Genomic DNA, 21,904 nt, shown 5'->3' on the forward strand with positions numbered 1-21,904 from the left:
ATTTCAAGTTAGTGTATTTAATGGACTGAGTAAAATGTCTGTAGCTTTCACATTGAAACTGGAAAACAACTATTTTTGAATTGAAAAAAAAAAAAAAGAACCAGGCCAGGTGCAATGACTCAACGTCTGTAATATTAGCACTTTCAGAGCCTGAGGCAGGAGGATCACTTGAGCCCAGGAGTTTCAGACCAGCCTGGGCAACATGGTGAAACCCCATCTCTATCAAAAAAGATAGAAAAATTAGCTGGGCATAGTGGTACACACCCGTAGTCCCAGCTACTCGGGAAGCCGAGATGGGAGGATTCCTTGAGCCCAGGAGGCAGATTGCGGTGAGCCAAGATTGTGCCACTGCACCTCTGCACTCCAGCCTAAGTAACAGAGTGAGACCCTGTCTCAAAAAAAGAGAGAGAAAGAGAAAAAAAAAAAAAAATCAGAGTACTAACATTGCCAGATAAATTTCATAAAGTAAGAAAGTAATCTATAAAAGTTAAATAAAATGCACATCTAGATTATTTTAAAGCCTAAATTTACTATACAAGAAGGACATTGTTTTATATATAGGCTGGTCCTCCCAGACCCCTGGGTGAGATATTTGAGCTTGGGGCTGGGATAGGGGCTTGGGAAACTGGAGAGGCCAAGAGCTGTCCTCAGCACCTCCCTGCTTCTTTCCAACACATTCGACTTGGGCTCTTCTCAGCACACGGTGAACAAATATCTAAATGCTTTTGGATGGAAAGACGCCAAACAGCTAGCTTAGCCCTTCCTGAGTCCCGGTCTGGCCAGGATGGGAAGGAGCTGGGTTTTCCAGAGAAGGAAAAGGTGAGCCTAAAACTTTGCTCCTAAATTTGCATGAAGTTGTTGGAGGAGCCAAGACCAGATTGTAGGGTCCGCACTTCTGGCTCCTAAGACACGCAGCTGATCACCCAGCCTTCAGAAGGAAAAGGAATTGAATTCCTAGAAGGAATTCTCAATAAATATACAGGCTCTCTTTAAAGAGGCAAACAGCTTAAAGCAACATCGACTTTTCCAACTTAAAGCAACATCAACCGAATATCAACTTAAAACAACATCGACTGAATATCAAAGCTGGCTCAGTCTGGGATGGAAATGGAGATGATCACTAATTACTCTGTTTTCATAGCAAACACAGCAGCTAACTGCTGACCATCCCATGTTGTCTTGAGTACAAGTGACTGGGGCCAGTGATGGACGAAGTGTACTTTGGAGTGTGCTGGGATGATACAAGCCACACCTCAGGTCACAGACAGACATTTCTGGTCAAGCCACAGACTCCAGGAAAACAGATGTACTTGCGGCCTTTGGAATGTCAGTTCCAACCAAAGCCTACCTAGGATGCTGGAAGCAAGTCTTCCCTGAGTGCTCAGCAATTGGAAACTGGTTCTGGGGCCACTGTGCCCACCTGCAGGGCTAAATCAACCTGCATGTCAGCCATCATCTCTTTATTCAAAGATGTTTCTGCGCCTGTGTTTTTTTTTGCTAAAATATCCCTGCCAAATGTGAGGTCTGGCAGCATAGAGTACTAGTTAAGCCCTTCCCTTCTGGAGTCAGATAGAGTTTGAATCTCATTCTGACACTTAATACTTGAAAATCTTGGGCAGGCTTCTCAACTGTCCTAACTGGAGGTGCCTGCAGAACACTCCTTGTGAACAGAAGCAGGCACAAGGGCAAGCAGCTGGTGAAGATGAAATGAGAAAGACGTCTGTAAGGCACCTGGTTGCACTGCGCCCAACACCTGACGGTTATTTAGTGACTCACTTCTCCCTCATTCGTTTGCTGATTCACCACTTGCTCTGGAGCCCTCACCATGGGCTGGGCATTGGACTAGACCCTGACTCTAAAAGTCAGGTTGCAAAGTGCTCTGTCAAGCTGTTACCAGGCAAGAGAGCATGGGTGACAGCCACACAACATCTGAGGGCAGCTTCCCAGTCAGGGAGCATGGAGGGGCAAGCTGGGGTCAGGAAGAGCAGAGCTGAGACGGGAGGACACCTGAAGGCTAGATGGTCTCGAAAATAGAATATATTGACCAGACCAGGCAGATTAATGAGAGCTGTGAGTCCCCAAAAAGACTAGGGAAACTCTGTATGCTGCTGCTTAGAGAAATGGTCTTTGCTACAGGTCGTTGGGCACGTCCCAGAGGCCAGGCACTAGTAGAGCCCCTGATGTACTTAAAGCAAATTTCACACAGTGATTCTAACACACCATCTAACCATTCTAACACACCATCACCCCTATTTTCCACAGAAAGGAACTGAAGCCCAGAAAGTGGAAGGAGCTTGTCCAAGTTCACAGAGCCCCGAGGGAGTCCAGCTGTGAATCTGGAGGACAGTGGAAGCCGAATCTCTGCAGGGACACCTGCTGTCTCTTTCATACTGAGGTGGCTGGGCAGGCAGGACGAAAGCCACTTGCACTGCCTGGGGAATCCTGCGTAAAATTAACAACAGGAAAGAAACCAGAGAGTCTGGCTCATAGTTTCAAAACTGGATTTCTTTTTGAGGGGTTCTTGTTAAGTCTTTTTTATTTAATTAATTTATTTATTTTTTAAATTTTTTTTGAGATGGAGTCTCACTCTGCTGCCCAGGCTGGAGTGCAGTGGCACGATCTTGGCTCACTGCAACCTCTACCACCCTGGCTCAAGCAGTTCTCCTGCCTCAGCCTCCTAAGTAGCTGGAGTTACATGCATGTGCCACCATGCCCAGCTAATTTTTGTATGTTTAGTAGAGACAGGGTTTCACCATGTTGCCCAGGCTGGTCTCGAACTCTGAGATCAAGTGATCCGCCCTCCTCGGCCTCCCAAAGTTCTGGGATTATGGACGTGAGCCACTGCACCTGTTAAGTGTTAAGTGTTTATTAATTACTATTGTTATTTTGATTTAAAACCTCTCTTGGGCATGGTCTGTCACTTTGTCCACTTGCAAAACTGTTGTAGTTTGTGTATTTCTGCAGTGTGGACTATCAGAGGCAGGCATGACCTCCAGGAGGCATGAATCAGGCCTCCAGCCTCTTCCCAGAGCCCTCAAGGACTGGCAGTGCTGGGGCCAGGGCTCCGGGACCAGCAGGAGAGCCCTAGGTGCCTTGCTTCTCCCATCTTTTTCAGCCACCCAGGTATCCATCCCGGCACAGACGGCAGAGACTTAGGAGGGAGAGGGACCCAGGAGGCACCCAGCTTTCTAGTCCACTGGCTCTCAAACCTGTATTCATTTTGAGACCACATTGTAGGGGGTGTCTTTCAATATAGGGATCCCACCCCCAGAGATTCCACCTAATTGGTTTGAGGGCGGCTTGGGCAATGGAAGACGGTAAACGTGCCCAGGTGGGTCTCCTGTGCAGTCAGGGTGGAGAACTGCGCTCTAGCCCAGTCGGGGTGTGGATGGACAGACCCGCCCTCAGCTCAGGTGTCCTCACTCCCGCTGTGCTTTGCTGTGAGGCGGGTGTGGAAGGGCCTCCCTCCCTCCTCTCTATGCACAGGGGCTTGGGTGAGCCAGGATTGTTAGTGTGGAGAGTGAGCAGGCAGGGAGGACAAGTCTGAAGTGGGAAGCTTTGGGGAAAAGGATGCGTTGTAACAGGCTTTAAAATTGTACTCGCTGGGTGAGTGGCAGGAACTATAGTCGTATTTGGTGAGGAGGAATCGCTTCTGAAAACCAGAAAGCAGGAGTCCTTGAAATGAAAGCGAATGTACGGGGAAAAGTATTCATACATTAGAGGGATTCCTGCAGCCCCTGGACAGTATCTGAGGTTGAGTGAGACCCAGGCAGGGAAAATAAGCCACATGGACGAGTATAACATTGAAATGAGAGGTACCAGGATTTTAAATTTCAGTGCTGCTTCTGAACTTGATAAGAGTATGTTTTTCAGTGCACACAGGAATCTCGCAGAATGGTTCACTTTGAGACAAAAGCTCCTATCCTCAGTGCGTCTCTCCAAGTGGTCTCAGACATTGAAACTGGTGGACAGGCCCCTCCTCCTGGGTCTTGCCCAGAAGACACCCAAGTTAGAGAACCCAAGGAAGGAGGGCTCTGCAGAGGTTTACTGCGAAACATTGCAGCTGGCCCTTTTCCCTGGGAATTTTACCTTCCCACCTCCCCCATGTACTTAAGGTCCTTTAATGAAACATGTATCAAATACAACATGAAATAATTCTCCACTCTTCTGGTAACATCCTTATTCAGATTCTTACCAGGGTTTGCACCATATGTGGTCTCTGAAGTCGTAAACTCTTCACAGCTTGAAATACATCTAAAAGTCCCTCGGCTTTTACTCGCTCCAAAATGTTGCTGAGAGCTATGAATGTACCTGTTCGCCCAGCTCCGGCACTGCAGAGAAAAAGTGCTTAATGCAGATCATCCGACTTGCACTTGGGGATGAGAAACGGAGAGCTGACATCCAACCCCTGCATATCAGCACTGAAGCAACAATCGCTGAAAATGATCTCAGTTTGACTGAATTTTTTTCAGATCATTTGTATGTAGCTTAGCTTCTGAGCAAGATTTAGCAAACGTAAAATTCCTAAAACACCTCCCTAATTACAGTAGACCAATATTTTATAAAATGAGTCAGGACCAGTGACAAGTTTTTAAGCAAGTGTCACCATTTCCCCTCTTCCTTGTGTAGGGCAATGGTTCTCAAAGTGTGGTCCCTGGACCAGCAGCATGGTTGGCACCTGGGAACTTGTCAGAAATGCAAACCCTCCCAGCTCAGGTCTAGGGAGGAGGTAATCCTGGCATACCCCCTCCTTACTGTGCCGGGGGTGTCGGTTGATGCTGAAAGGGAGGGGCAGTTTAAGGACATTCACAAGCAGAAACAGTCAACTGACACTTCCCAGCAAGGCCGATTTGAGTCACCTCCATTTACCATGGTCATTTGCTGACAAACCCCACAAGAGCAGAGCCCAGGCCCTGGTAGGAGAGCCCGGGTGTACTGGGCTGGAGGAGGTGGGGTGGACCGGCCTCTTCCAGCAGGTCTTCCGGAGATGCCTGGCTGCCCTCCATGCTCCATACTCTCACGCGTGGGCTTATTCCAAGGCCTCTGACCTGCCGCAATGATCAGTCCCACATCTGCCTTCCCACAGGTGGGATCCTGTACACCTCTGCATCTCTTGTGCCCCATGGAACTCATTTCGAGTTTATCCTAAATGACTACTTGGAAGGCGCCAGGAAAACCAAAAACCGAGGTGTGTGCTCCACCTACTGGCCAGGCCAGGAGTGCACCCCGGCGAGGTCCAGGCAGGGAGAGAGCTCTGCCAGCTATAAGGGGTGGGACAGTGGGTGGGGGTGAAAGGCAGTCACAAAGGGTGGGCACCACTGGTATGAGACAAGAAATGGAACTGCAGTTTTAGGAGCACATTAGCACCACCTAAGGATAGAACACCCCAAGCTCCTGCTTGGAAGAACCTTGCCAGGTGTCAAGGTCCCTGCCAGCAGAAGTGTACAGCAGGATCAGAACCACAGAGGCACAGAAGGCAGGCGAGTGGGCGGCCCGTGGGCTTGGCCAGATTTGTGCATCTGCCCTCGGGAATGCTGTGTTTCACGCCTTCATCTGCGGATTAAGTGGTGTCCCACATGCCCCCGGTGTCCCTCTGCCTTTGGGCCTGACTTGGGAGCCAGGCTGAGGCTACAGGACCAGCGTGGCTACAATCCCAGCTGGGACTCCTCATATGGCCAGGAATCCCAGCCAATGGGAGAGGGCGGGTGTAGGCACAGCAGCCCAGCCAGGCAGTCTCTCAAAACCTGCCCAGGAACTTGAAGTCCGGGAGTGTGCTCCTCCGAGCTCTGCCTGGCAATTTTTGATGACTTCAAAAGCACATGGAAATGTGTGTTTGAGTGGTTTCCCAACTCCTCCCTCTGAAGTGCATTCTGCATGTAGGTTAAGATGACATGTATGCATCTTATGTATGATACGATGACATGTATGTACTTAAGTGAAGCCGTGTGTGCGTGTGTGTAAGGAGAGGTAGAGAGGAGACTCTAGGGAATACCATGGCCGGGGCAGCGACAAGGCTCTGCTGCCCCCAGCTGCAGGTACTGGGGGCGTGCAGCCTGTGTCCACCCCACCTGGAGGGTTCGGCTGGGGGCTCACCTGCAGTGCACGGTGATGGGGTGGTTGCCCGTCTGCTGCTGCTGCTTCTGCACGGCTGCGATGAGGTCGATCATGCCTTTGCCCTCGGCGGGAATCCCGATCTCAGGCCAGCCGTGGAAGTGAAACTGGCGCACCACTCGGACCTGCTCCTCCTGGCGGGCCTGGGGCTGCAGGGAGGAGAGGGGGTCTCAGCGCTGCCTGCTTGCTGGGGAACAGGCCCCAGCCCCACCTGCCCTCTCAAGGATTGGCCAAGGCTGGGAGCCCTCCCTGAGCCTTCTGTGCTGCCAGTGTCCCCACCGAGGCAGCCTGAAGGAGAAGGCTGAAAACTGCTTGCCCTAAAGAAGAAGGCAAGTGGTTGGCCGTGCTTCCTTCTGCGAGGTGGAGCAAGCCGCCCAGAGCACATCCCCTGGAGCCCTTCGAGGACCGCCCAACCCCTACGGGATCCTCGGCAGCTCTGCTGGAGAGAAGGGAATCACTTTCTCAAGAAGGCAGGGTCCAGCCTTTCCCTTCAAAGCTCAAAGGAACAGCATCTGAGTCTGGCGGCCGGGGTGGCTCTGTGGCTGGCATGGAGGAGACAGTGCAGGTGCATTTTGTGGTACTGACCGTTTGGAGCTCAGCATCAAGTCTTGTGCATAAGTGAGTCATCCTACCCATGGCTGACCCCGAGTCCTCATTCTTCGCCAAGGAGAGAGGGTGAGCAGAACCAAGGACCCAGTGGAAATGGGGACAATTGGGTGGCTCTGAGAAGGCACCTGGAGGAGAGCCCCAGAGAGGCCCCTGTGGCTTCATTAGTCCCCTTTGTTCCTCCTCCCCCAACTAATGGCTAATGTGATTCTCCTGAGAGATAAATGGGAGGTAGGCGGCCAGGGAGATGAGAATTGTACAGGAGGCCTGCCACTGTCTCTGAAACCCATTGGCCATTCACAGCCGATGGGACTATGTGAAGGAAAAGGACAGGTGCAGGGCCACATTCTGGTTCAGTGACAAGCAGAACCAGGAGGAAGGGTGTGGTTCACTAAATTCACAAGGGTTTAAAGAGCTAGTTCAACAATACCTGATTGAAAGTGACCAGGAAGTCTCGTATACTGATGGCTTCTGAAAGGGTATCATTCTTTATCTCTATCGTTATTTCTCCATGAGTAACTGAGCCCTCGGTTGGCCAATACTGGTAGCATTTATCCTTAGGGGATAAAATAAAAATGTAAGTCTTATAATAAATAATTTGCTGCTGGCGATTTTGAGTTTATAATGCAGAATTATTCTCAAACCAGTTAATGTATTTCATCCGACCAAAAAAAAATATGAATATGAATATAAATGCCTTTTAATGCTTGTTGACCCAGGGAACAGAACAGAGTCTAGAAACAGACACACATATATATGAAACCTTAACATATGGCAGAAAGGAGAGATTCTTTAATAAATGGGGCTGGATAAATTGGTTTTCTACCTGGGGAAAATGAAATTGGATCCCTGACTCATACTCTACCAGGGCTGATGTGAGTGTCCCCAGCTCTTCCTAGAACTGAGCAGTGTACACCCTGCACTTCCACGTGTAGTGGCTTTGAACCTTAATAAAAATAAGCCCAGATGGATTAAGGTTTAAGGTGAAAAACAAAACTGTGAAAGTCTTGGAAGAAGAAACATCATTTCACTTTGAGATACACAAGGATTACTAGACAAGAGCCCAAACAGCTAACCAATCATGATGGAACAATTTGAAACATTGGATTACAGTAAAATTCACTTTTCTTCATCAACAAACATCATTAAAAGAGTGAAAAGACAGGCCACAGATTGCAATAAGATGTTTGCAATATATAAAACCAGTAAAGAATTAGTATCAAGATTATGTAAAGAGCTCCTATAAATCAATAAGAAAGGACAAATAACCCCATAGAAAAATCAGTGAAAGGCAGGAACAGGCATTTGACACAAGAGGAAATATGTCATCCACAAATATATGAAGTGATGGGGTTGACCTTGTAGGAATCAGAAAGATGCAAATCAGAGCCACAAAAAGAAAATATTTACACAATAATTACACAACGAACAATATTTTGTTAATTTTCAATTAACAATCATTAGGACACCTTGAGAATACCATACTAGGTATGCAGATGAATGGTATCTCTTATACATTGCTGATGTCCACTTTGGAAAGCAATTAGGAATTATCTTGCAAATTCAAACTTTCACATACTCTTCAATGAAGCATTTTGGCTCTTTGATACATCTTAGTCCCAGTGCAGCATAAGACATGTACAAGAATATACAGGTAGGGAGAACAGACAGACACAGGGAGGGGAACAACACACACTGGGGCCAGTTGTGGGGTGGAGGGTGAGGGGAGGGAGAGCCTTAGGACAAATAGCTAATGCATGCAGGGCTGAAAACCTAGATGACGGGCTGACAGGTGCAGCAAACAACCATGCGCATGTATACCTATGTAACAAAACTACACATTCTGCACTTGTATCCAGAACTTAAAGTTTAAAAAAAAGAATGTACAGGTAGCACTGTTTGTAAAACAATGAAATGAAATCAACTCAAGTGTCCATGACAGGAGAAGGAATACGTGAGCTAATGCAGGACATAGTTTGTGCGGTGGAATATAATGAAATAATGATGACGAATGAACCACAGCATAAGCATCAACACAGAACAATATCAGAAGCACAGGTTTGAGTGGAAGAAGCAAGTCTCAGAAGACAACATGCTGTAATGATGCTCTTTATATAAAGTTCAAACACAAGTCAAACTAAACAACAGTCTCTGTAGGCATAAATAGATGTGATTTTAAAATTGTTTTTAAAAAGCAAAGAACATATCCACTAGGATGGCTTTAATCAAAAAGACAATCACAATGTTGGTGAGGATGTGGAGAAATTAGAACCTTATGTATTGCTGGTGGGAATGGAAAATGGGGCAGCTACTGTGGAAAACAGCCTGGCAGGTCCTCAAAAATGTTAAACAGTAAGTTTATGACATAGAGTTATGAGATGACCTAGCAATTCCACTCCTAGTATATACACTCCTAGGTATATACCCAAGGGAAATGAAAAAGCATGTCCATACAAAAACTACCACCTGAATGTTCAAGCAGCATTTTTTTTTTTTTTTTTTTTTTTTTTGAGATGGAGTCTCGTTCTGTCACGTAGGCTGGAGTGCAATGGGGTGATCTCAGCTCAATGCAACCTCTGCCTCCCAGGTTCAAGCGACTCTCCCTGCCTCAGCCTCCCAAGAAGCTGGGATTGCAGGTTCCTGCCACCACACCCAGCTACTTTTTGTATTTTTAGTAGAGACAGGGTTTTGCCATGTTGGCCAGGCTGGTCACGAACTCCTGACCTCACGTAATCTGCCCACCTAGGCCTCCCAAAGGGTTGGAATTACAGGTGTGAGCCACCGCACCCAGCCAAGCAGTGTTATTTATAATAGCTCCAAAGTGGAAACAACCTAAATGTCCATAAGCTGATGACTGGATACACAGAATGTAGTATAGCCACACAAGGGAATACTGCTTGTCAATAAAAAAGAATGATTTACTGATTCATGCTACAACATGGATGAACCTTGAAAGCATGATGCTCCGTGAAAGAAGCCAATCACAAAAGACCACATACTGTATGATTCCACTTATAATAATGTCCAGAACAGACAAACCCATAGTCAGGAAGCAGATTAGTGGTTGCTAGGGGCTAGGGAAAGGAAAGAATGGGGAGTGACTGCTAATGGCACAAGGTTTCCTTTTGGGTTGATGAAAATGATCTCAAATTAGATCGTGGTGATGGTTGTACAACTTTGTGAATATCCTACAATTCACTGAACTGCACCCTTTAAAAAGATGAATTGCACGAATTATAGGTGAATTATATGACAGTAAAGCTGTTCCTTTTTAGAGCAAAGGAATAAAAACACAAATACACGGCAGTAAGTATGTCTTGGGGGGCACCCAGATAGATGTACATTGTTGGTAAAACCTTGGGTTTACTGTTGGGTGGTGAGTTCACGAGTGTTTATTATGTTAGTAAATAAATGCAATACAAGGCGGCCAGGGGTGGATCTCTGTAAGAAGGAAGAGTTAACTCATTCAATTTACTAGGACAATATCCATTAGGCACACATATCAGTGCCTATGTCTTCACGTCTTGAAAAAAGCCAATAAATGTCTTTTTCTTCAACGGGTTATAATCTTGGCCAATACCAAATGGCAACATTTCAGGGCAGGCTAAATAACATGTAGGCTAAGAATAAAGGGCAACGGGTAGCTGTGGTTAAACCTCACTCCCAAAAAGGGAAAGGGTGAAATGAAACCTTTTTCATTTCCAACCTCTCTCCCTCCCTAGTGGTCCTGGCTTGGTCTCACCCATGTGTTTGCACTGAAGGTGGGTGGGACATTTGTAATGAACGGCGACGGTGCCTCAGGTGCACAGGCTGCCCCTGGAGGGCCGGGACCGGGCGGCACCCCTCACCTGCTCTCTCTCCTGCACCTCCGTCAGCATCACGATCGTGTGGGATTTCCATTCCCAGATCATCCTCCAGAAGTCCTCAACCGTGTGTGCCAGTGGCCCCTGGGTGGCGATGAAATAGTCCTTCTGCCGGTAGCCCTTCAAATGGAGGCGCAGAGGTTAACGTCCAGCTTCCTTCCATCCTGGCTCCATTACCCGCTTCCTAAGTTTAGGACAGCCTAAGGCCTAATGAGGAAAACTCTCCCATCTTCCATGGTTGGCACCAGACCCCAGCTGGCACGAGCACTCAGGCACACACCTGACAAGCAGGTCAAGAGGCTCGCTTATCTGAAACCATAACCGTCACCATCAGCCCCTAAGGTCATCAACAAATGGGTATTATGAACTGGTAGTCGCCTGCCGCCATCTGAACAGCACCTGGTGGCTTAGATTCTGACACGTTTCTGTGTGTTTCAGCTAGATCAGCATGGAGTCCCCTGGATTCTGGCACAATTTTCTCATCTGAAAATGGCAATATTAACATACACTTGGCTGCAATTCCCCCTTTTGCCCTTCTTCTGCGAACTCCGCTGTGCATGAAGACAGCCTCTGTCTGTGGGCCCTGAACACATAATTGTATTGTCCGCGTGAGTACACATTGTAGAAATCACACAAGAGAAAGAGCACAGAGGCAATGGATATATAACTGGTATGTAACAGATATGTAAAAGAAAAATAACTATATATTCAAAGCAGAATGAAAAAAGAGCCAATTACTTAGCAGCGAGTCTATGTCCTTCCATTTCCAAAGTCCACTTTTTTTTTTGAGAAGGAGTCTCGCTCTGTTGCCCAGGCTGGAGTACAGTGGCACAATCTCGGCTCACTGCAACCTCAGCCTCCCGGATTCAAGTAATTCTCCTGCCTCAGCTTCCTGAGTAGCTGGGATTACAGGCACCTGCCACCATGCCCAGCTAATTTTTGTATTTTTAGTAGAGACAGGTTTTGTCAGATTGGCCAGGCTGGTTTCAAACTCCTGACCCCAAGTGATCTGCCTGCCTCAGCTTCCCAAAGTGTTGGGATTACAGGCGTGAGCCATCATGCCTTATCACTTTTTTTTTTTTCTTTTAAGAAAGTAATTCTGCTAACAAAAATGGTTGAGTTTCTGGAAACATGTCAATTCTTTCTCATTGTGAAAACAAGCTAATCAAGTCTGTGTGGTCACGTGTGAAGGCAACACATCTGCATAAACACAACCCAGGCCAGCATACTTACATCTATGAAGGATGCGTTGATGTAGTCTGTGTATTCTTGACCCCTTTTCATGGAAAGGATCACTCGGTTGAAGTCATCTGCAAAGCAGTATCTTCCTTTAGTTATTACAAAAAGGGTCCCACCTTGGTAACTTTAATCCGTTGCTACAAGCTTGCAAAATATAGAGCCGATTAATAAAATCACTAGGTAAAGCCAACTCTTGGGAAAGTTTACATTATGAAAGAGGATAATCAAAGTGGCTCAGGGGTATTTTTCTTTTTGAAGGAAAACCCTGAAAACAACCCAATTATCATTTTCATTTTTCAGGAATCGATGTAATACATACCAAAATACAAGCACTAAAAATATTGCACTGAAGGAGTAAATGGAACGTGGCTAAGCAAGCAACCTAGGGTGGCCAGCAGGACACCGGGGCTCCAGAAGACCAGGGGCCAGAGTCTGAAGATGGCAGGGCCCCTGGGAGCTCTGCTCGCCTACAGTGCTTGGGGAGACCCTGCTGCAGCAGGCCTGCTCACAGCTGTCTCTAGCTGGTGTTTGTTGAGCTGTGACTCCATCGAGAAGACGTCTATAATGAGACACACCCTCCTCCCAAACGGAGCATCTCCCACCTCCCTCTCTAGTTCCTCAGATCCCTGTGGAGTCTGTTTTCGGGCCTGGTTTCTCAGGTTTCTCTTTTTCCCACTTGGTGAGCCTCCCGACTCTCCTGCTGCCCACTATGTGTGGCCCTGTCTTCTTGCCAGCTTTGCCTCCTCTCCTCCTGCACCTGCCAGGCCCCCCTTCCCTCTCCCATGACCTGGGCGGCAGACCAGTGTCCTGACTCCACCCTGGGCCCATTTCTTGTCCTCCTCAAGGCCACAGCCTTTTCCTAGATGGTCTCAGCTGAGTTCGCTTGCATAGCCTTGGCCAGGTGGCTCAGGCCCCTCTGTGTAAGGGGGAGGTGGGCCTCTGCCCAGGCTTGGGGAGATAAGGAATGAGACAAGGAATCCTAAGGCACCAAGTCGTGCCTGCAGCAAATCTCCAGCTTCTGTGAAACCCTCGCCTGCAATCCAGCCCCGGCTGCCCTCCCGCACTTGCAAGCTCATGTCCTAAGCGGCTTGCCTGAGACCAGAGCAGGACTGTTTGGGTCAGCTGGTGCTTCACGGGTGTCTTTTCTACCTGACACCTGACACAGCACACAGGAGCCCTTAGCCTGGGGCCAGATGACACCCTGCTCTTTTTTTTTTTTTTTTTGAGATGGAGTCTCACTTTGTTGCCCAGGCCGGAGTGCAGTGGCCGGATCTCGGCTCATTGCAAGCTCCGCCTCCCGGGTTCACGCCGTTCTCCTGTCTCAGCGTCTCGAGTAGCTGGGACTACAGGCACCCGCCACCACGTCCGGCTAATTTTTTGTATTTTTAGTAGAGACGGGGTTTCACTGTGTTAGCCAGGATGGTCTCCATCTCCTGACCTCGTGATCCGCCCGCCTCGGCCTCCCAAAGTGCTGGGATTACAGGTGTGAGCTACCGTGCCTGTCCGCACCCTGCTGTTGACCCTGGTGCACAGGGTAAGTGGCGAATGGCTCCTCCGGGATAAAAGCCTCTGGCACCAGCCCGACCCCAGTCCCGCCCCAGCCATGCCACGGGTGCCTTACACGGGATGATCTGGATGACCCTGGCCTTCTTCATGTTTGCCGGCAAGTTGCCCGTCCTCATGTTCTCCTTCATGATCCGGACATTTGTCAATTTCTGCAGCAGAGAAGGACATAATGACACAGTTAAACCTCTGACACTCCTGAGCACATTGCTCAGTCGAGGACTAGCGCTGCTGGCAAGGGCACCTGCTCAAAGGAAACATCGCTCTCCAGCCCAGGAAGCCTCCTTAGCACTGGGAAATAGAAACGTGTGCCCGGCAGGGCTGCTGTGAAGCTCTGAAAGCCACCTGATCTGTCTTCCCTTGGAAATCACGGCTCGGATATTGCCCCTGCTTTTTCTGAGGGTCAGTTAAGAGGGAAAGTGATTGAAAGAGGCTTCCTTTAAATGGTCACCTGTTTTCTCCGTGTCCTTGGCTGCTTACACCAGAATGGAAAGGAGGGTCAGCCATACTCACCCTGAACTCCTCCTCCAGCCCGATCTTGTCGAAGTGGGTGGTGGTGCCATGCACGGTCTGCAGGTGCTTCTCCAGGGAGGACACGTCCAGCTCTGTGTCTCCATAGAGGTAGTACTCGAGTAAGGCTTGGTAGATGAACGTGTACTGCATCTGCAGAGAGGCCGGGGTGACCACATCCTCAACGCTGCCCTGCAGCCTTGGCCCGCGTGGAGCTTGGCAGACCAAAGGGGGCGGCTCTCTTCTTTTTCTCTTTTTGCCAACACAAGGAGGTGTGGGGCAAGAGGCAGAGTACCGGCCACGGATAATGACCACTTATGCCCTTGAGTAAGGAGAACGGTAGCAGCAGAGCCTCACATTGGTGAGCATGCCAGGTACTGTGTACATGAGCCATTTGGGGGAGTAGGATTGCCCCATCTCCCATGAGGATACAAGGGAAAGATGAGGATGAGGGAGTCCCCAAGGTCCTACGCATGGGCAGGGAAAGCTATGGGGAGGGAAGCCAGACCAGACCCAGGCTGGTTGCCACGTGCCCATCAGAGCCAGGGCCCTGTACGCCTGTGTGGCCAAGGCATCTGGGTTTGCTTTGGGAGGCTAGACCAAGGCAAGAGGAAGGCATGACTCACATCCGTTTGAACCATCTGAGGGCGCTGATTACGGATTCGAGACACAAATTCAAACACATCCACCTTCTGCTCCGTGTGCATCATGGCCATCATGGCATCGATCACAATGAAGGTGCCCGTCCGGCCCACGCCCGCGCTTTGGGGAAAGAGAAAGATGCTGCGTCGTGAGTCACACTCCTCCCGAAGTAAATGACAGGTCCCAAGATGCCTGCGCACCCAGGTCACTCGATGCAACTTTTTTGTTTTGGTTAATTAGGAGCAAAGCCATAGCGAGGCCACCAGAGGGAGCTGCGGTCTCAGTAAAGTGATCTCAGGCCGATCCTCTGATAACCACGAACACTCTACTCAGAGGCACATTAACAGCTGGTGCAGTAAGCCCCGGATTAGGCTGTGCGGAGAATTTTTCTCATTTACTAAACAGTGTCTTCTTCTTATATGTGTGACTGGCATCCTAGATCTGCCCCCTTGGGAGCAGAGGGGACCTCAGATCAACTATGCAACAGCTCTGGGATCCAGCCTCCCCCTCTGTCAAACCGGGCAAACCACGTCCCCTGACTCGGGGCATTAAATGGGGCGGCATCTGTCAGATTACTGTTCTCTGAGCCTGCAGATTCCTCCCAGTATGGGCTACACTGGAGGGGGGGTGGGGTGGGGTCCAGCCTCTGCTTGGCACCAGCAAGGGAGTGTTGCTCAGACTTGGGGAAAGCCCATTCTGCCAGGGTTCCTGGACAGCTTCTCCTGAACAGCTGCATGACAGGTGCAGGGCGCCTGCATCACTGCGTGCAGGTGGCTTTTGTCCCTGGCAGTGCTGTGATACTCAGGATGAATCTGTCTGTAACAGCTGGACACTTAGTATCTAATCAAAGTGATACCCTGGTGAGGCCAATCACTGCCAGGAACAAGTGGGGCTCTCTGTGGACAGGGGGCTGTGGCGTGGCCCTGGCTGTACATTTGAGTAATTTTTCGTGTTGTGCAAAGCCCACCCAGATGCAAGTCACAGGCCTCCAAGGCTGTCCTTCCTATCACAGGCGAGGAAACCGAGGATGAAGTGGCAGCTGGCCAAGGGCAGCCTGGTCCTCGGACCCTGGTCTCCAGGACAGCGTGGTCTGGAGGACTCTGCTGTGGGGGCCAGTCCGAGTCGTGGTGTGCTCTTCCATAAGGACTTGTGCGTTGCTGGGGGGCTTCCTGCAGAAGCCTAGTTTCCCTGGTTTCCATCGTGGTTCCCAGAGGTGACTTGGGATTCCCAGGAAGAGGTGAGGGCGGCCAAGAAGAACCGCCCAGAACTCCATTCCCACCATCAACCGGAGCCCCTTGGCTTTGGTGGGTTTTATCGGCTGGGATGAAGAGGGAGCTCTCTGAGCGTTCTCCTGTAGGGTTCTTGGGGCCTGGCTCAGTCACTGACATTTGTGTTCACATCAGCCCTGCCCAAACCTCTGCCCACCCTGATATTGGTCCCCTGGCATTGCCCATATGAGGGTGAGTCCTCCCACTGTGGCCTGCCCTTGAGGGTCCCGCCCCGTGGCCCCCCAGCGTACCTACAGTGGACCACGATGGGTCCAGCGTGCACGGGGTTGAGCGTCTTTACTTTCTTGAGGAACTTCAGCATCCCAATGGGGGTAAAAGGCACTCCGAAGTCGGGCCAGCTGGTGAAGTGCAGCTGTGAGACCAGTCTGGGAGCTTTGCAGCCATCGGGGAGCTGCTGCGGGGGACATGGGGAGATGAGAGTGGGTACAACAATCCCCCCCCCCACTTCCCCAGCATCTCATTCTGAGGATGCGGTGGGCTCCCCTGTGCTGGGGCTGCATGGGGGAGGGGCCCATGTACAGGGGGCCTGCCCGAGCGAGACAGCCTGGCCCTCACCCCTGCCAACTCGGAACACGTGCTGGTTTTGGGGCCATAGGGCAGGGCCCGCAGCAACCGTCCATGCCCAGGTCAGGCAGGGCCCAAGCAGCCAGACTCATCCCCAAAGCTGGTCTGCGTGCTCACAGACCCCCGTGCAAGTGGGCGGTCATGGTCCATTTCGCCTGGACAGTCCCACCCCATGCCTGTGGTGCTGAGTAATCACCAACAGCACATCCTTCCTCGTGCAAAGCTGTCTTACATTTGGGAGGACAGACAATGCAGTCGGCCTGCTCTCTGGAGACTCCCAGACTTGCCCTCAGAGGCTGTCTCAGCTTTCGGACCCAGAGACCATGAGTTTAATTCTCTCGCCTAGATCATGGAAGGTGATACACAGTGTATTTGGAAGTAGATACGTGTGCGTGTGTGCACATATGCATGTGTATGTGTGCACGTGTGTGCATGTGTATGTGTGTAGGTTTATGCATGTGCACACGTGTGAATGTGTGTGTACACATGTATGCATGTTTACGTGCACATGTGTGTGAATGTGCATGCATGTGTGCACTCATGTGCATGTGTGTGTGCACATGTGTGAATGTGTGTGCACGTGTGCTTGTGTGAGCATGGGTGGATGTATGTATGTGTGTGAATTTGTGTGAATGTGCGTGTATGTGTGTGGGTGTCTGTGCACGTGTGAATGTGTGCATATGTGCAGCTGTGTGCACGTATGTGAGTGCATGTGTGCACGTGTGTGCGTGTGAAAATGTGTGTTGAATGTGTGTACATGTGTGAATGTGTGTGCATGTGTGCACATGTGCATGTGTGATGTGTGTGGGTGTGTGTGCACTTGTGTGAATGTGTGCATGTGTGGGGTGTATGTGTGTACATATGTGATTGTGTGACTGTGTGCATGTGTACAATTCTGTGCGTGTGGGTGTATGTGTGTGCATGTGCATGCATATGTGTGGGAGTATGTGTGTACATGTGCATACCTGTGTGTGGGTATGTGTGCGTGTGCATGTGCATGCCTGTGTATGGGTGTGCATGTGTGCATATGTGTGCCTGTGTGTGGGTGTGTGTGCATGTGTACATATGTGTGCCTGTGTGTGGGAGTTTGTGTGTACGTGTGTGCATGTGCATGCCTGTGTGCACATTTCTGGGAGAGATGTGAGCAGGGATAGAATGAGAATGATCAGCTCATCCTTTTCCTTTTTTGCTGTGGTTTCTTGGAATCTTAGACACTTATTTTGTGACCTAATTATGCCAATCACTCTATCTTTAAATCCTGACAAAATGGTCTTCTGTCTTTTCTCTATGGTTTTAAACTTTCTTCTACATCTTGATTTCATCTGCTTTGTATACAGATATTTTTACTGATCTCTCTCTTAAACCCTTTGGGGTGGTGGAACTAGCAGGACCCAAGTGTGGAAAATAACGAGGACATTTCAGACATAATTCGAAACGTGTTAGAAAAAGTCCCGCCTCCCAGTTCCAGTGCGTGAAATGTCACTGTGCTACTGAGGGAGGACCCCAGACCCCTCCAATGACTGGTCTTCTTCCTGGAGAGGTCCAGAGGAGTTGCTGGGAATTAGGAGCCCCCAGCACTGCCTGCAGACCCTTGTGCACCGGCCTCTGGTGTCTTGGCCCACTTGCACGTCTGCCCAGCACGGCCTGGCCACTGCACCCTCTGAGCCAGGGCCGCGACAGTGCCGGGGTGGGAGCAAAGCACTTCGTAAATACAGAAGGGTGTTAACACTGGGCATCATGCTGAGAATGATCTTTCTGGAAGGTCAGCAACTAGAGATGCTTACTGGCTGTATACAGAACTTCCGGATGGTGTAGTCGACCAAAACCACGCAGTCCTCCACGCACACCCGGATGTTTCCATAGGTCCAGCAGCCTTGGTCGGGCCAGTACTGATGGCACTTTTCCTGCACGGAACAATTTAATAGAAGCAAATAGATCTGTGGGTGCAATGCATCATGACATCCCTCCACCCAACCACAGAAGACCTCACACACACCAGCTGGAGTCACACAGCTCCCACAGCTGAGAAACAGCAAGTTCACGTGTGTCCACCTCATGAATGGGGAAACTGAGGCTGCATAACTGGTGAAAGGCAGCCTTGAGACTATGGCTAGGACACCCCAAGGCTTTCTGATGTAGACACCAACAATGTCTCATTTCTTCATTCATTCACGAATCCCATACATTTTATTAACTGACCATCAACCAGTCATGCTGAGCCTGTAACCTTCAGAGCTGGGTACCTAACTCCAAATGACCCTCAGGCCAGAGGGCAAGGACGGTGCTTCCCCAGGCATTTCCCACTGGATTCAGCAATTTGTGTTTTTCCTGCTCAGTTCACTAAGGACAAAGTTAATTTGCACCACTGCCAGTCTGCTGCTCAAGAGTGATGAACCTGTGATTGGCCTAATGATCTTCCTTTTTCTCTAGCAGGGACGAGGCTGCCGTGGAGTCTGCAGAAGAGGGTGCATTGCTACAGACAGGCCCATTTCTTTACCTTCCCAACCTCTGAAGCAAGAATGACTCAAAATACACGTTTCAGGAGCCCTTTCATTTTGCAGCACCACCCGCAGCACCTGCCCGGTGGTGTCCTCCATCAGCGGACTTCACAAGGGTGCATTGCTACAGACAGGCCCATTTCTTTACCCCAAACTCTGAAGCAAGAATGACCCAAAATACATGTTCCAGCAGCCCTTTCATTTTGCGGCACCGTGTGCAGCACCTGCCCGTTGGCGTCCTCCATCAGCGTGGACTTCACGAGTGAATGAGGACCCACCTCAAGGGGGAAAAGATCTACTTCATCTGCCAGATAAACATCTCTGGAATGGAACAAGCCTGCCAATCATCGGAGAGCATGTGCAGGGAGTGGCCCCTGAGCAGCACAGCTCATGGTCAAGACTCAGGATTAACAATCTTATGAAACAAACAGCATCTGGTATTTAGTAGAGAGCAGCATCGTGTTATGACGGCCACGGACAACTTCCCCTTCCCTACTCCTGGCTCCGGGCAGGGCTGCGGGTCACAGGGCATCTCTGATGCAGCCCAGGGGAACTGCAAATGCCTACAGGTCCCGGTTTGGGTAAGTCTTGGCCCTATGGGGAGCCCTGGGGACCCTCCTGAGCTTCTCATCTTGGAAGGCTCTCCGGTAGGAACTGAGAACGTGTCTCAGCCTCTCAAGGGCTCAGTGTTGGTGGCTGATTTTATACCCCCTCCCTCTGCCTCCCTCCCACCCGATCATGAGATGCCAGGGCAGCTGTGTTTTGCAATGCAGAGCCCAGGATGTGGAAGCCAAGGAAACCACAACAGAAGTGTGAGCAATTAAGAAAAAGGGAACTCTATTGAGAAATGATTTCATCTGAGTTGGTGAGAATCAGGATGCAGCAGCAGCCCAGCACTGAGTCACAGGAGTGGAAAAATCCAGTAGGAGGCTATGGAGGAAGACGGAGAGAAAATGCCAGTGACATTTTCAGCAGAATGACTGAAAGGGGGAGGCAGGGGCGTCCTTGAGCCCCACTGCTTCTGTGCTGGTCTCATGCTTGGAGCACCAGCCCCAGGAAGACTAGTCCTATGAGCCACAGGTCACAGGGAGACTCCTGGAGGAGGGTCAGCCTCCTTTTCCCTCGCGTGCGTGTCCTCCTCCATGGCCGCTACAGCGCAGGCAGGGTGAAGAGCCCTGTGCTGGGAATCCCCTACTTCCCTCTGTCACTCTTCCCCATGACAAAGGATGACAGAGGCAAGATTTGCAAGGGCAAAGGGGTGGCCCTCCGCAGCCGTGTTTCAGCTCCCCCGAGAGCAGAATGAAAGCCCCCACCCTATTCCTGACCAGAAACGGTGGCTGGAGGCTGCTTCCTGTGTTTTGGGTGGCAATTAGTAAGCTGGCACTGTGGGGACCAGAGCACCTCCCAGCCTGCCCTTCCTGTGGGCGTCTGCCACCCATCTTCTGCCCCAGCTGAGTTCCCTACGGCCTGGCAGTCCCATCTAAAAATGGCAGCCCTTCCCCACAGTCCTCGCTACGATGCCTGGGAACTGCTGGGGCCCGGCCAGCGGATGACTGAGGAGCTCAGGACACAGCAGGCCCTGAGCGGGGCTGGGCAGGACACATGGCTGCCGCTGAACTGAGCCTTCAAGCCAGAACACACCGGAAGCACAGCCTCCTAATTGTCGCCCCACCTGTGGCAAGTGTCCCTCCGGCTCCCAGTTCTTCTTTCATTCTGGAGAGTGAGCTCACTGCCTATGGCATGGCTCCCTGCCTGTCACTCAACACCCGCCCCCCGCCACAGGCTTCCCACAGCCCCCACTTCTCAGCCCTGAATTTGAGCCCCCATTCCTTGCACCTGGGACAGAGCTGGCCCAGCACAGCAGATGCTAATGAGTACTTGTTACATTAGGAAACGAATCAGTTCAACTTTTCTTCTTTGTCAATGATTCAAATTCTTATAATGTACATGCATCCTTTTTTGAATTAGAAACAGCTAATTAAATATATTTGGATGACAAATCAACATTTCTTCAATATACCATGTTTTTCAAATGCATTTCTCTAGTCTGGATAATAAGCGTGAAATCATGTTCATTTCTAGTCTGAGGTCTGCCGCATGACATGCTCAACATCCTAAAATTCTAACTTCTAAGATTCATGTCTCCCACCAGGCAGGCAGAGCCTGGGGCCGGCCGGGGGCCACTCTCACTTGGGAAAAAAAGGAAACTCTTGCATCATCGTGTTATCACAGATTAGATAACAGTGAGATGCTGGGGAGACAGGGGATTTGTTTCGTGATGAAAATGCTGTCAGCCACTGCATGTGTTTGGGTGCTCTCTGCAGTGATAGTGGGAGGAAGGGAGGGAAGTAGGAAGAGGAAGTGGTAAGAGCATCCCCAGCCTGGCAGCAGCAGCTGAAAGGAAGTGATACCGGGGTCAGATGCCTGGAACTCACCTCTTTCCTTTCTTTCAAGTTCGTTAACATGACGATGGTCGCAGACTTTTGCTCCCAGACCATTCTCCAGAAGTCATTAACCGTTTCCTGTTTGGGGCCTGTGTGTAGAGGACAATTCCGAAGTCAAAAGGCATGAAGGGAAGTCGCTTTGGGGTCCCAGCCCCAGCACCCTGGCCATTGGCCCCTGGATAGCTGTTCACTCCCTTCTCAGGCTTGTTGGGGACACACACGTCATGCCCTGAAGTGTTCCAGAACCGGTAGGGGCTGCCTGTCCTGCCACTCACCCACTCCAGCTAGGAACTCCTCAGTGGGCAAGATAATTGGGCCCAGGTTGAGTTATGGCATTCACAGGTAAGAAGCAGGGTTCAGAGGAGGGCTGGGTCCACAGCCAAGTGTGGGAGAGCTGGTGAAAGCCTTGGGAGAGGCAGAGATTGGCTGGCCTCCTGCTGCATTCCCAATCCCCTCCTTTTTGTCAAAATCTTACTCTCAGCATGGTGCTGTTCAATACGATATGAGCTAAAGTCCCTCGGGAAGGGATCTGACCAACAGACAAAGTGTCACTAGGAGAAAGTCCTCTGCCCCTG

At 50.1% G+C, this 21,904-nt stretch overlaps 1 protein-coding gene across 16 annotated transcripts in view; it reads right to left on the reverse strand.

Annotated features, from left to right (window-relative positions):
- The window catches only part of PTPRE (protein tyrosine phosphatase receptor type E), a 180,948-nt gene that overhangs the window by 3,219 nt on the left and 155,825 nt on the right, over positions 1 to 21,904 (reverse strand). For 11 of the 16 annotated variants that reach the window (XM_021943850.2, XM_031651995.1, XM_021943840.2 and 8 more), the window contains 11 exons: positions 21,321 to 21,418; positions 18,172 to 18,291; positions 16,054 to 16,217; positions 14,519 to 14,654; positions 13,896 to 14,045; positions 13,441 to 13,534; positions 11,814 to 11,890; positions 10,566 to 10,700; positions 7,148 to 7,273; positions 6,094 to 6,260; positions 4,196 to 4,331 (listed from right to left, as the gene is read on the reverse strand). In XM_021943850.2, coding sequence (XP_021799542.1) covers positions 4,196 to 4,331; positions 6,094 to 6,260; positions 7,148 to 7,273; positions 10,566 to 10,700; positions 11,814 to 11,890; positions 13,441 to 13,534; positions 13,896 to 14,045; positions 14,519 to 14,654; positions 16,054 to 16,217; positions 18,172 to 18,291; positions 21,321 to 21,418 — 1,403 coding nt within the window. The other 5 variants (XM_031651994.1, XM_021943846.2, XR_004176856.1 and 2 more) reach the window with 4 other exon arrangements.

Source organism: Papio anubis, chromosome 11 (genome assembly GCF_008728515.1).
Source record: "Papio anubis isolate 15944 chromosome 11, Panubis1.0, whole genome shotgun sequence".
Classification (NCBI taxonomy): Eukaryota; Metazoa; Chordata; class Mammalia; order Primates; family Cercopithecidae; genus Papio; species Papio anubis.